General features: G+C 48.1%; 1 protein-coding gene across 7 annotated transcripts in view; it reads right to left on the reverse strand.

Moving 5' to 3' along the window:
• PAX2 (paired box 2) overlaps positions 1-14,581 on the reverse strand; it is a 102,645-nt gene that overhangs the window by 76,749 nt on the left and 11,315 nt on the right. For 4 of the 7 annotated variants that reach the window (XM_015633169.2, XM_015633172.2, XM_015633177.1 and 1 more), the window contains exons 1-3: positions 12,214-12,383; positions 8,200-8,368; positions 6,696-6,893 (exon numbers count right to left, since the gene is read on the reverse strand). In XM_015633169.2, coding sequence (XP_015488655.1) covers positions 6,696-6,893; positions 8,200-8,368; positions 12,214-12,256 — 410 coding nt within the window. In that variant the 5' untranslated portion in view covers positions 12,257-12,383. Of the gene's footprint in view, positions 1-6,695; positions 6,894-8,199; positions 8,369-12,213; positions 12,895-14,581 lie in introns of those variants that run through there. The other 3 variants (XM_015633173.3, XM_015633175.2, XM_015633171.2) reach the window with 3 other exon arrangements.

A 14,581-nucleotide genomic window follows, 5' to 3' on the forward strand; every position in this document is an offset into this window, starting at 1 on the left:
CTTGTTCAACTGTTTTGAACAAGTTATTCAAGTAATACGAAAATCTTTTGTTGGAATAGGCTTTGGGGCTAGAGATGGGAGCTTTTTGACATTTGATATATGTCTGAAAACACGACTTTGTTTTGTGAACACCATGTCATCATATCATAAAAGGTCCAGCTGGCCTGCTAGACAATTATCTGTCTCTTTATCCAACACAAGATTATTTCTTATTGTATATTTGCTTGTTATTAATGCCACCTAGTTATATATATATTCCAAGAAATCAGGAATTCCTATGGGATGCAATTCCACATTTTAATGGGCCTCCCTATCAGGGGATACCTTCTGCTACCATTTAAATATTTCCTTTCTTATTTCCCTCCCTTCATTCCTGCCTACAGTGCTTTGTTTAAATGTGAATAATTCCTTTCCTCTTGGAAGGACTGTGCCCTTCAGATCACTATATTGTTCTCACCCCTTCGTCGTTTCTTGGCCAAGCCATTTATATTTTCTCCTCTTTTCTCCCAAAGTCAAATGAGGTTTTTTTCACATAATACTGATTCTGGTAAGTGAGGTTTAGCTCCATAAGGCTCACTCACCCAGCGCAGAAGTGCCGCTACCTCTACGGCAGAATGCAGCAATAATTCAGCAGTGGCAAAATCTTGAAAATATTTAACTTCCAGCAAAAGTCAAGCCTTTTCTACATCTACAAAAAAAGGAAGGGCTGGGATTTTTAGGTGATAAAGGGGCCGATACGGTTCTGAACTTCAAGGTTCACAGAACAGGGAGTTCCAAACTTCCCAGGCACAACCAATTCTACTTGCTGGCTGGCTCTGTTAAGCTAATATCTCTGCAATATGAAAATTAGAAAAAATGCAGCTAGCTTATTGTATTTCCCCCCATACAACCTTCCAATGGCCAGATACGATGAATAAGACAAAGAGAAATGCTGTGAGCATTCATTTACTCTTTCAGCTGCAGTAGCATTGTCTGTAACCTCTGCTTTATGAGCCTGTCCTTTATTTGCAATGATAAAAAGAAGATAATACCAGGTTTGTGTCTGATGGAAAAGAGTCTGAATTTAAAGGAGTATATTCCCTGTAATGAAGCCCTGTGTGACCCGATTACATTCTTTGCTCAGCTGAAAGCAACTGGCAGTAGAAGTCTCCTACCTTGAGAGCATGCCCTGATGCAGGAAACCTCTTAGAAACCTTAGACTCAGCATCAGCTGGGAGAGAAGATTCCTGCTAGAATCCCAAGTTTCTTCTGAGTGCGAGCTAGGAAGTGCCAGGCTACAAGTCCTGGTGATCTCTGTTGAGTACCATCGGACAAGTTTCTTCACCCCTGCCTCGCACCAGCACAATGTCAGACAGAGGCAAATCCAGCTGATATGATGACAAGTCAAATATTTGGTCTCTCTGTTGGGAAAACTGACTTGTGCCTACTGAATACCAGCAGCGGTGATAGGTTTGTGTGACACACACACCCACACACATTCTTGTAGGTTAAAACTCAGGCAGTTCACCCCGAGTTCACTGCGGGCAATGCAGTTGTCACTGCTTTTGATCACTATGAGCAAGCTGCCATTAGAGATACCCTGTACTCTTCCCTAGACTCATTACCCGTCTTCCAAGAATTCCAGGTTTGTTCAGGGTGAAAAACAAGAAGAGATTCACAGTGACTTTGGCTGGGATGTCCTGTGGGTAATTTTCAAGTGCTGCCGGCTAGCGAGGGTGGCTCAGAACGCTCTGCTTGTGCAATACCGATTTCTTCCGCATATAACACGGCCCCTGCCCTGCTTCTTGCCAGACAATTGTTTGTCTTGAAATGTTACATTTACCTCAATTACATGAGCTAAAGTCTCAGCTGATGTAAAACAACCTAGCTTCAGTTTTGAACTTTTTCTCGTTATGTGTTGAACTCAATGGACATTTTTAGTGAAAGATCATAGTGAGTTTTAGAAAAGTAACTAAAAGCTGTTATTTTCATTTTACAGGTGGCAAAACAGGCTTCTAAGGAGTCCGTGCGACCTGCCTAAGATCAGTCAGAAAATTAATGTCAGAACTGGTAAGAGAAATCTGATCTTCGAATATGTCATTCTTTGCTCTAAACTACAGAAATGCCTGCAGCCGCTGAAATTTGCCATATGCTCAATAATATTTCAATGTACAAGTATATTTCACTGGTCTTTATAACCCAAGTCAATGTATGTGTCTTTCCATATGTATTTTTAAAAGCACACCATTACTGGAGACTTTAACTAGGAATCATTAGTCAATTGCTATATTGTGAAAATGGAAACATCTCCCTAAACCATATGCTTAACGCTAGAAATTATGGATACCCAATACCTGAGAGAAGATCGAAAAAGCATCCAGCAGTTTGACTGAGATAATATATCCACTAAACTCTATTCTCTGCCATGGGGCATTAGTTAGGTCTGCTCTCAGGAACTCAGGGTCCAAAGTGTATCCAGAAAACTGACTGAACTTGGAAATGCTTTACCTTTGGCATGCCTTGGCTAAGAACTAACTGGGAGTTCCCAGTACTGAACCTGGCCATCCAGGAACTGGGAGAGAGGTACAAATCAGGGGGAGGTTGTTTTGCTTTGCTTTTGTGGACCTCATTCATTAATCCAAGATAATTCATTAATTTAAGAGAAGCAGTAAATAAGGCTCAAACGACAATGTCCATTGCATAACTTGCATTAGCGTGAAGTATGTCCGTAATGTGCTCCATCCAGTTCCTACTAACATATAATGTCTAATTCAGAAGATTTCTCTGGGATGATTAGCATCTCATGAAACCTGTGTTCCTAGGTAGAACTGTATGTTCTGCTAAACAAAGGAAAAGTTCTCACTAACATCTGCCTCCAAGTTCATTTTTAGGCGACTGCCACAAGGAGCATCTAAATTTAGCAGTGTCTGAATTCAGTTGAAATAGTCTAACCTGAAATGGCCAAAGATAACTGCTTTATAATCATATGATAGATGGAAAAGTTGGGCTGGCAGAGTGCTCAAGAAGCAAGGTGCTGAAGCGACTTAAAGCATTAATTGCTTACCAAAGAATTAACATCTCCTGTCCTTTGCCTGCTTTTCAGTTACACGCACTGTGTATATGTGTGTGCGTTTACATATATGCACATATATATACACATTTGTATGTTTGTACATGGGTATACCTACACACACAATTGCTTTATACTGCATATTACCTAATGTATGAAGTGGGAACAGGAAAGCTGTGGGCACAGAGACACCTGATCTCAATCCTGTCATTTCTGGTGCACTTTGCTTATTAACTCATACACTCTCTAGATTTTTTGCGTAATTAAAAGAAATCTACTGCATAGTAGTAAACGTTAGTATTCTTTCCTGAGTCTTGACAGAGTAGTTAAGTCACATTTTTTGTGACTAGAGCTTGTATCTACGCTTTGTCTGTATGAGCTTGGTATGAAAAAGTTTCTGATAAAACTCAGAACTAAATAACGCATTGTCCCAAACGTGTCCTGCTATTCTCAGTGCAATAGCGACAGATCGGTACAATGTGCGCACACAGAATTAAAAAAAGAAAAATATTTTTAAAGTGTTTAAGGGAGACTTTTAAAACTGGATTGAAACTGTGTTGTTCTCTAGTCTCTCACCCAAAGACCTTTACTAATGTTAGACTAATTCTCAGAAAGAAAATAAAATTAGTACATTTTAAAAAAATCTTATAATAACCAAAAATATTTTTTTCTGTGTACAAAGATATCTCTATTTTGAAGCACAGTATTCACAGTCTATCTAGGGATATAGGTAACTTTTTTTCTGTAAATGCCTTGCTAATTACCTTAAGATGTTAAAATGCTCCTGGATGTAGCTCTGACTGTTCTAGACAATGGGCAAAACCAGATTTCACGCTGGAAACTCCACATTTTGCAGAAGTAAGAAGACTGATATTTATTGATGGCTAGGTTTTAAAATTGTCATCTCTCTGAAGCTGCTCAGAGACTAAATGTTAGATTAATTCCAATTTGTGATTGGTTATCAGAGAGATGAGAATTTACTGCAGGTAAGGGGTTTGCTGTTACAAAGGACTGACCTGATTCTGTATGTGAATTTTTACAATGAGGAAGAGAAAAATATATATTTAAATTGTAAGCTTCTTTGTGTTTTGTGAGTTCTGTGAGCTGGAGTCATGAAAGTCACTGGAGTGATGAAGTTCACACTGCTCTCCACAGCACTCGGATTGGGTCCCAATAAACTCAATATTTCCTATTTCACTGCAATCTTTTCCCTGTTCGCTGTCCCGTTTTTGTCTAGGACAGACTTGCAGATTTTATGACCTGTGTTATGGGCTCCCTTCCTTACAGATGTGAGTTTTGGGGAGCCTCATACAAAGGTGAACAGTGGGAAGCTGGTTCTGAATTTTTAAAAGGAATGGGGAAAGACTGAATCTTACGAAGCTAAAATGCTCTTGAGCCTTGGGGACTACACACTCAAATGCCATTGCCATGGTGGGTCACAGCTGAGCCTCTCTAGTATAATAATACTTAGCAGCTACAAAACACTTGTCCTCAAAGTATTTTATAAGCACAATCTAACTGACATCTGTTTCCACCTCCTTCTGAGAAAAATCAGTTTTCATTTCCAGTGTGGGGAAACTGAGGTATAAAACTCCGAAAACCCTGCCGCAGACTGGTAGAAGGGTGGGAGCCAAATCTGGTGCTCAGCTTTCTGCCCAGGACATCACAACCCAGACATGAGGCACTGGGTCCAGGACTGAGACTTCAGTGACTTTTGGATGCTGGGATCCCTTAAGCCAGATGAAGTATAAATATATGTTGGGTCCATACATGCTATTTCTCCAAAAAGCCTACAGCCATTCCTTTGGACTTCCATACCACCAGCTCAATTCCTTACAGGGATAGCTGTCTGTCCTTCCACAGCTGCCTTTGTAAGGTGTCTGAATGTCAAACTGTTATTATTTCAATACCTGACTGAGAGAGTAACAGAGACCTGGAGGTTTTTTAGGAGGGTGTATAATTAGCCGATCAGTATTATGTTACCCTGTTCATAACTTAATAACCATTTTAATACAGATGGCACACACAGGGATAATTTCCTAGGGTAGCCTAGCAGTATATTACAGAGACAGTGTGTCTGAGGGAATCTTTCTTAGCCAAGGTACATTCCACTAGCTAATTCTACCTGCTGTTTTCAAGATGATTTGGGATAATTCCATATCATTTGCAAAATATTAAAACCCATTTATATAGGATGCCAGATTTAGAAATACACAGCCTGAGTTATTAGACATATTTTGATAAATCTGCCATGAAAAGTGCAAGGCAAAAAAATACCACTGTGTTTTCCTTGCTATTTATTTTTTGCTTCCCTTGCTATAAATACACCAGGTTTTTGTTTTGGTTTTTTTAATCTGGCTAAATTTGTTATATATCAAAAGGGCCAGTATACTGATTTGTGCATTTTTATCTATGTAGACACTACAAAAGCCTGCATGCTTATTTACACATACCCTGTGTATGTTTATGGCTTGGAAGAGCCATACATTTGGAATTGCATCCAAAATTTCATGTATTTTATTCTGTTGGTGAGGTATTTCATGCCTGCTTGAAAGTATCTTTGCGTTACTCTGTTTCTAGAGGTTGTATTTCTGTGGGCACAGTCAGGGTATCTGTACAGTGATATTATAAACAGTGTAATTACTTTTACTGTGTGCACAAGAGTGTTGTGTTGCCAAAGTGTGAAGATCTGATGTACGCTGTGTTTGGACGTGCAGGCATGTGAACAATCTGAGCGCTTTGACGTCTGTCAGTACTTGATTACATCTATTCCCTTTTCTCCTGCATCGATCCTGGGGTTTTTGCCTGTCACACGGTTATTTTTGTCACCTCAAACCCTAGACCAAATCCGAGTCCCTCCAACAACAAAAACAACTAAATCTTCACCCTGGCAGCCGGGGGAGGAAACAGGGAAACGGGGAAGGTGGAGGTGTGGAGATGGTTTGCTAGTGCGAGACCGACTCAGCGAGGGCAGGGATCAGAGCGACTCAGTGCCACAGGGACCGGGGAGAGCAGCGCTGCCCAGCCGGGGAAAGGAGCGGCAAATCCAGCCGTTCCCACGGGCTCCCGATGGGGAGTGAGCCGGGGGAGCGGGTGCAAGGGAACCCTTCCTCCCCGCTCAGCGGCTCGCGGCTGGGAGCCCGGCTTGCCAGAAGATGACGGCAGCCTTTCTGCTCGGAGCTCTAGTACCTGCTGGCAGGGCTGGAGGTCATCTACACCCTGTAGGGGTGTTCGGGGGACACGGGACACCCCGGCTCCGCAGCTCATCACCCCTCCAGCCCTTGCAGCACACAGACCTCGCGGCAGTGCCGGGCGGCTCGGCGAGAGCTCAGCGGCTCTCGCAGCCCCCGGGCCGGGCGGCGGGCACAGGCTGCGGCCCTGGGCAGCGAGCCCCGGGACAGAGCCCCGCACCCGCTGCCCGGGGCGAGCGCTGCGGGAACGGGCAGCTGGTTTCGGTCCCGCTGCCTGCAGCTGGGCCGGGGAGCGCCCGCTGGACCGGGCCGGGGACTGGGGGGCTATGCCCACGGCAATAGAAAAGGCTGGATTTACCCTGACCGAGGAAGGATTAGGCCGTTCTCGCTGTTGGAAGGGGTTTTATGGGGCCGTAAAGATGCGACTGGGCCGCGAGCTGCGGGGTTTCTCTTACCTGTTTATGGAGGAGACGCTGGGGACCGTGTCGTTGTCACAGATGCCCTCGGCCAATAGCCTGTCCCGGATCTCCCAGGCGAACATTGTCGGGTTTTGTCTCTTGTACTCGGCGATTTTATCCACTACTTTGGGGGTGGCCACTTTGGGTTTGGAGCCTCCGATCACGCCGGGCTTGATGCTTCCCGTCTCGTAATACCTGCACAAAAGATGGTCAGTGGCCTGCCGTGCCGGGAAGGGCTCCGCCGTCTCCGAGCACTCAGTGCCCCAGTGGCCCTCGGAGCGCCCGCGGACCCCTGCCCCGTGCCCCACCTCGCCTTCGGCCCGCGGCTACGCGGCGTCCGGCCGTGGCCGCTCGGGTGCTGCATGTCGCCGCTCCGCGAGGCGCCGGCCGGCCTGGGGCTAAGGCAATCCCTTCGCCTCTCTAGGGCTCGCTCTCCTTTTTTTATTATTATTTTTTTTATTTCCCCCCCCNTTTTTTTTTTTTTTTTTTTTTTTTTTGTATGTGTGTGCTTGTATGTGTGCTAGAAGCGAGGGGCGCTGCCTCCCCCTTCCCCCGCCTACGCGCACACACTTCTTTTAGGCCCTGGGGTAGGGAAATAAACCAGAAAGCCTCTCCCCGATGCAGCGGTCCGGAGGCGAAGCCCGCCGAACGTGGGATCGGGCCGGGCGGCCGGGGAGGGGGCGTGGGGAACGGGCAGTGGTGGGCTCGCTCTCCCCGCCTGGATCTCCCAGCCGGCTACCCCCGAATCGGGGCGCCGGCCGGGCTGCGGATGCAGGAGAGCGGTGTATCCCCGCCCCGGGCTCCCTCTAAAGCGGGTGCTCGTACAGGGCAGCTCCAGCCCGCTCCCCGCTGCCCATTAGCTCTGCTGCCGGCAGCGTTTCTGTCCCGGCCTTCGCCGGGCACAACAGCGCGCGTACCGCTCGCACCGGCGGCTGGGGCTCCGCCGCCTGCTCACCGCTCCGCACCCGAGCCGCCGGGCCAGGGCCCTGGGTCTCCCCGAGTAGCCCCTAGGGATATTGCACACCTCATTTGGCAATGATGGGTTACCGCGGGCATGTATTTATTTATTTATTTGCCCCGTTGTTTGTTTATTTACCCGTGCATTTGGTAAGGCTGCTTACGGCTTGTTGTGAGTTAGGATTTTTTTTTTGTTCTTTCTGGATTGTTTTGTGGGTTTTTTTGTCGTTCTTTCGTTTTCTTTCTCCCGTCCCTTTCTTTCCCGCCCTCCCACCCACTCTTCTCAAATTATTTTGTCTTCCCAGGAGTTCTCAAACACCGCCGGTGAGGGAAGGGGGGAGGCGGGGGAGAAACACGTCCTTGCCAGCTGGAGGAGGGGGCCCTGCTCAGCCGCGGGCTCCCACTGTGCGAAGGTGCCGGAGCCGCTCGGGGTCGTGGCGGGGAGAGCCCGGTGCCGCGGGAAGGGCGGAAGGTCATACTGGAGCGGGGAAGGGATGCAACGTTGCAGTCTCAGGGGAGTGGAAGGAGCTGCCTCTTTCCTTACCTGCCCAAGATCTTGCTGACACAACCGTGGCTGACCCGCAGCTGCCTGGAAATGTCACAGGGTCGCACCCCCTGGTGAGCCAGCTCCACTATCCTTTGTCTCACCACGTCAGGTAGGGGCCTGCCGTTCACAAACACCCCCCCGAGCTGGTTCACACCCCCGTGCCCTGCTGGGGAAAGAGAAATAAAAAAAACACAACAACCCACGCACACCAGAAACACACCGTTAGTCGTGGATTCTTTACCACTCGTACTGCAAAATCTCCAGTCATTACAGATGGACGGAGGTGATGGCGGGGGGTCGAGAGTGGGGAACAGGACGTGGGGAAGAGAGAGAAGATAAACAGGGAGAAAGAGACAGAAATAAGGAGGTAAAACCAGGGAGAATGAACAAATGAGAGAAAGACATAACAAGAGAAAGATGAAAGAAAGAAAGAAAGAAAGAAAGAAAGAAAGAAAGAAAGAAAGAAAGAAAGAAAGAAAGAAAGAAAGAAAGAAAGAAAGAAANAGAAAGAAAGAAAGAAAGAAAGAAAGAAAGAAAGAAAGAAAGAAAGAAAGAAAGAAAGAAAGAAAGAAAGAAAGAAAGAAAGAAAGAAAGAAAGAAGATGAAAGAAAGAAAGAAAAGGAGGAAAGATGGAAAAGTGGAAAGGGAAGAGAAGGCAGAATGAATTTTCCCGAGACGAAGGAAGATTGTTCTCCACCTTCCCGTACGCGTCCCTCCCTCCCCGAGCCGCTCTCCTCCTGCGGTCCCGAGCGGGATGCCGGAGCGCTGGATTCTCACGGCCATTGTGGTGGGCCGAACATGGAAACAGCGCCCGCGCCCGCTCCTCTCCCCAGAGCAGGGCAGCGATGCACTCCCAAACTCCAGAGCTCGACCTCTTAGAAGCTCCGAGCGGACTCTGCCGCAGTACCCCTTCTCTTTACTCCTGGGTTTTTTCTCTCATTTCTTTCCAGGATTTTCTATCACGTTGTCAATTACAGTTCCTCGCGAACTCCGCCCTCCCTCACCCCGCGGCATGTCCCCCATGCAAGCAGTCCTATCCCGTTATTTTGGGATGCGAGTTGAAAGGACTCACAGAGAAAAAGAGAAAGGGAAAGAAATGGAGGGAGAGACAGAGAAAGAAAATATTTTGAGTCCCGCAGCTGGTGTTCCTTTCTAGGCGGACCCTTTCTCTCATTAGCTTTCTATCTTTACAGGAAAAAATTTCCAGAAAAACAAAACCAAAAAACCCCAGACTCGTACTGTTCCGGGTATTTTTTTCCACTACACAAATCTAACATAGGGAGAATTTTAATTCTCTTTTTTCTTTTATTCCCCCCTTTCCAGGCAAAAACCTACTCTCTACTCCTAGGATCGTTTTTTTCCCCCGATCTTTCTCCGTTTGTAGAAATAACTTGGGGGGGGGGAAAAAAATGTATGCACCTGCTAAGCATGGGCACGAGAAACGGAGTGATGGGGATAAAGGGAAATATCTCCTTTTGGGACACAACAAGACAGTTGGTCGTGAATCAAACGTCTCCGTTAGAGCCGGGAGCAGCTCGCCTTTGCCAGGGCATGGGGAGATGCCCGCTCGCAGGCGGTACAGCTTCACTGGCGCTGCTACCTGAGCCTCTCTGTCTCCGGAATATCCAGCTGATATAGCTGTGGAGTGCACTCTGTATTAAAGCTTTCCTTTCACACAACCCTAACCCCCTGTGTTTTCCTCGCCAAGAGATCTTAGTTCGTTTTGCAGTTTGCTGAAAAATGATCTGTTTGTATTTTCGTTGAGGTTTTTTTTTTCTCTCCTGCTTCTGACACTGACTTATTGGCTCTGAACTTAGTGGAAACTCTCATTGCCCTGCGATCGATCCAAGTCCTTTCGCACAAATAGAGTTTTTCCCATCTCCCCCACCCCTTCAGTAACACCTTCACACATCCCCTCCCAGCCCCATCGGCCGGGGCGCCGGCTGGCTTTCTCGTCGTTCCCCGCTGAACCGGGGTTATTTTTTTGCGTTCTTTGTTAGTCTTTTTAAAAACATATTTAGGGTTTCAAAGGGGACGGGGGATATTTATCTTCCTCCACTAAAACCGGCGGGTATATGTTGTTGTGTTCTTTCTTCATTTGTTCAGAACCCCTTCTGCACATGTTGCCTCTAAAGTTACAAGATAGCAATTTCTTCGGCAACTCCATGATAAATAATTCAAAACACCTATTATAACTCGCATTACAAAGTATTAAAAGGCAACAGATGCAAAAAAGATTAAAAATTAATAATTCAAATTATTGCAGTCCGGATATTTTTCACACGAGTTTGTTTTGTTCTGCCTGGTGGTTTTCTAAGATTCTTTCTATCAGAGCAGTCAGATATTTACTGTATTTATCTGCATGTAAGTGCCGGCATCTATCTGCACAGACTCAGTCGTGCCGCTGTCGTACTGATCGTGTGTTGCTGTCTGTCTGTCTGTGTGTCAGGAGCCTGTGCCCGCATCTGTTTTAATTGCTTAATAATATCCAGGTCTGTAGCTCTAGAAATACACTTTAGGAAACGGATCAAATGTTGCTGGGGTCTTTTTGTTTTATTTAGATTTGGTGGGGTTTGGGGGTTTTTTCCCTCTCTAATCGGAAGCAAAAAATTGGTTAGGAATCTAACCAATTTTAGTTTTTAAAAAATCAGCGGCAGTGAAATGCATCTTTCGTCTGCTGACATGTTTCAGATTGTAGCGGAGCCGGAATTACTGACATCGCATCTAGAAACAGATCGCACCGCTGAAAACTAAAAATAATGTCTGAGGCAAGGAGCGTTTGCTGTTAAAGCTCTTTGGAAATCAAACCTCCCATTTTAAGCAATGTGTTCTGGAAATCAGTTATTAGGAAACAGAAAGGCAGTTGCCTACATCTGCGTTTGGGAATTCAGTCGTGGGCTTATATTTCTGTGCCTTCCTTTTCAAGGCAAAATCGGGATTTTTTTAAAACTTCAAGCATTTCCATTTTCTATCTTTTCGATTTGTGTTTTATGCAGCGGACAGGGCGTGTCCTCAAAAGTTTCGGTGTCAAAAGTTACAAATTGCTCTTAATTATTCATTTCCTGACTCAACACACTCTCAATCTCGGTTTTCTGTTTGTATTTTTTCTTCTTCAATTTAAATCTCGGAATTATTTTCTCTCCTGCGGTTTAATTAAAATCACTGGAAATTCCTTGTTACAGTCCCTGCTAAAGGGGGCTTTTGCGTTCCTTCGTCCCCTCCTTAAGAAAGCCTTTTAAAATTGAAAATGTAGCACGAAAGCCCTTTCCTCTGTGCCAGGAATGTACTTAAAATTCACACTGGGTGTCTGGTAAATAAACCAGGAGGGATCGTGACTTCTTGGGAGCCTCCAAAGCCACTTCATCTCCCAGCCATACAATTGTCCTATTTTTCCCGCAGTCCAACCTTTCGCCAAACCAAAACGGCTCACGGAACAGCCACCGACTAACCCGCCATTAATTCGAAACTGGCGTCTTCCCTGTCTGCCACGGAAATCCGAAATCAAAGCAAACAGCATCGGATCGCGGGGAAATCTGAGGGGTTAAAGCCGCGGAGGATTGCGGGGAGTCCCGGCCTGGCTGGGCACGGACAGGGAAAGGGCCGGTCCCGGGGGCTGGCGCGAGTCAGAATAAACTCTTGTTGTCTGAGGGGCGATGGGGAAAGAGTATTTGCGGAGCATAGCTCTGGTTCGGAGGGGGATTTCTTTCGCTCACTCAGTGTTTGCAGCACAGGCACAGCCGCACTCAGTCCACTGCCCTCGGACTGGGGGTCCTGGCCCCCGCCCCGCTGCCGGCTCTGCTCCCCTCAGCTCCGGAGCCGCCCGGCATCCTCGCTCTGCTGCTCGGGCCGGCAGTGTCCGTCCTGCCTTCTGAACACCTCGCTAAGCCCGGGATCGGCCAGGGTGAAAAGGTGGACCTGAAGGAGGATCAGGTGAGGGAGGATGGCTGGGGGAGGAAGAATGAAGGGATGAGAAAGGGACAGCAGCAGAAGGAGCCGGGCTCCAGTACTCACGGTGCATTGCTGAGAAGGGGTCTGCTTTGCAGTGCATATCCATGGGGAGGCAAAGGAAGGGGAAGAAATCGGCTGAAGCCGCCGTGTCGCCTCTAAAACTCAACTTCAAGACTTAGGGGAGAAAAAAATTAAAAAAAAAAAAAAAAGGGAAAAAAAAAAAAAAAAAAAAAAAAAAAAAAAAAAAAAAAAAAAAAAAAAAAAAAAAAGCACACGAGGAGAGGAGAGGAGGGGAGCGGCTGGATGCGCTGGGCCCCCGGCCCGGCGGAGCGGGCAGCGAAGTACTTTCCGAGGGGCGGGAGGGCTGCGCCGGCCTTGGGGGAGTCAGCAGAGTCCGTGGGAGCGAGGGACTGGCGGCGCCGGGGGGCAGGTGGGTGTCATGGCTGGGAGGGCTCAGAGCATCCCCGGCGGCGGGGAGGGGGTGCCGGAGCAAGGTGCGGCCGGAGGCCAGGCGGCAGAAGGCGCAGGAGGACGCGGCTCTCCCTCCTCCTCCTCCCGCGGTCCGGGGCTAGTTCATTTAAGTTCAAAGCGGAGTAGCAATCCCCGGGAAAGCGGCGAGCGGCGGGCGGGCGCGACCCCTCCTCTCGGCCGGGCGGCGGATCCGGCGCCCGGCGGACTTTCGCCCGAGGTGGGAAGTGCTTGCGAGAAGCCGGGGCCGGAGACTGGAGCCTCCGCTCCCGGTGTGTGTCTCTCTAAAAGCCGCAGCGCCCTCAGCCCCCCGCCCGCCTCCCCGGAGATGGATGACTTGTCAGACAAAGGCAATAGATTCCGACACTCTCTGATTCGCCAGCTCGCCGAGCCGAGCGCGGCCAGGAGAAGAGAGGGGAGAGGAGAGGAGAGGAGAGAGAGGAGGGCCGGGCCGGCGGCGCTCGGCGCGGGGGGGCCCGTTGCCTGCGGGACCCGGCGGCGGGGGAGCCCCGGCCCCGCGCTCCGGAGCGGCCCGGGCCGTGCGTGTGCGGGGCGGCGGCGCCCCTGCCCGGCCCGCGGGAACGGACGTGAGCCCCGCTTTGTTGTCACTTGCGGCTCAGGATCCTTAACTCCCTTATTTAACACAAGCACACACGCCTTGCTAGTTTCACCTCCCTTCTCACGCTCCGCTTTTTTTTACCGGAGACTTTACTCGGGGTAAAGCGGGACGGGAAGGGGATTCGATACACATCAAGGCTTCCGTGGTGTGCGGCTTAGTGTGGGAGAAAGAAAGAAAAGAGGTGAGAGAGAAAGAAGGAAAAGAAAAAGGAGAGAAACAGCCAGAGGAGAGAGAGATCAAGAGAGGAATGTATAAAGAATGAAAATAAAGAAAAATAAATAGAAGCCAGACAGTGAGAGAGAAAGAAAGAACGAGACAGAGAAATAACGAAAGAGCAAGCAAGCTTCTTGCACCTCTTTAAACCAAGAGATTAGGCCCGTTTCAGTCATAGCAAAGTTTTCCCTCACATGCATTTGGGGAAATAACAGCAAATCCAACCTCACACTTTCCACATCTCTGCTGCTTGTCTTCTCTCTTCTTCTCTCCTCTCCCTCTCCTCTCTCTCTCTCGCTCTTTTTTTTTTTTTTTTTTTTTTTTTTTTTTTGCTAGAGTAGGATTTAAAAATTATTTTACAAATAAGTCGACTGCTAAAACAGGCATGGCTTTGACCTAGCAGAGCAATATAGACGAAGAAAGAAACACCTTCTTAGGGTAATAACCAGGGGCAAAAAGGTAAGATAGAAATTGCTGTGAGCTCAATTTTGATATTCAAACTTGAGAGTTTACCATCACCTGAAATTTACTTCCTTTTATTTTCTTTTCTTCCTTCATCCTTCCCCATCCCTCTGCTTAGCTGTCACAAAACAGATAAGCCCCCCCCCCTTTTTTTTTTCTAACGTCTTTAAGTAAAGAATGTCTGAGAGATCTTTATGAAATATTTTCCACCGTCTCATAAATCATTTTGGCACTTCAGCTGATGTTTTATCTTTCTCTCTCCTCTCTCTCTTTCCCTTGTGTGCAAAAAAAAAGGATGATTTGGAAAATAAAATTTTTTGTTGCGCCGCCGGGATTACATAGAAGTGAGTAGTGAGTCCTCGGTGGCTGCGGGGCTGCGCTGCGGACAGGCGCGGTGGGCACGGCTGATGCGGCCCTGCCCGCCCCTGGCAGCAGCTCCTGCACAGGGTGAATTTTCCACGGGACTGGGGGGCTCTGCGCTGCCCGCTCAGGATCTGCGCTGCCGCCCGCCTGGCGAAGGCAAAGGCTCCGCTCCGTCTCTCCCGGGAGCTCCCGCCGCACGCCGAGCTCAGGGCGGCCGCTGCTTCCCTCGGGCTGCCCCGCTGCCGGGCCGGGGTGTCCTGCTCCCCGTGGCTCTGACCTGCCGGCCGCAGCTCGCCCACCCGCAGC

The sequence above is a fragment of the Parus major genome, chromosome 6 (genome assembly GCF_001522545.3).
Source record: "Parus major isolate Abel chromosome 6, Parus_major1.1, whole genome shotgun sequence".
Lineage (NCBI taxonomy): Eukaryota > Metazoa > Chordata > Aves > Passeriformes > Paridae > Parus > Parus major.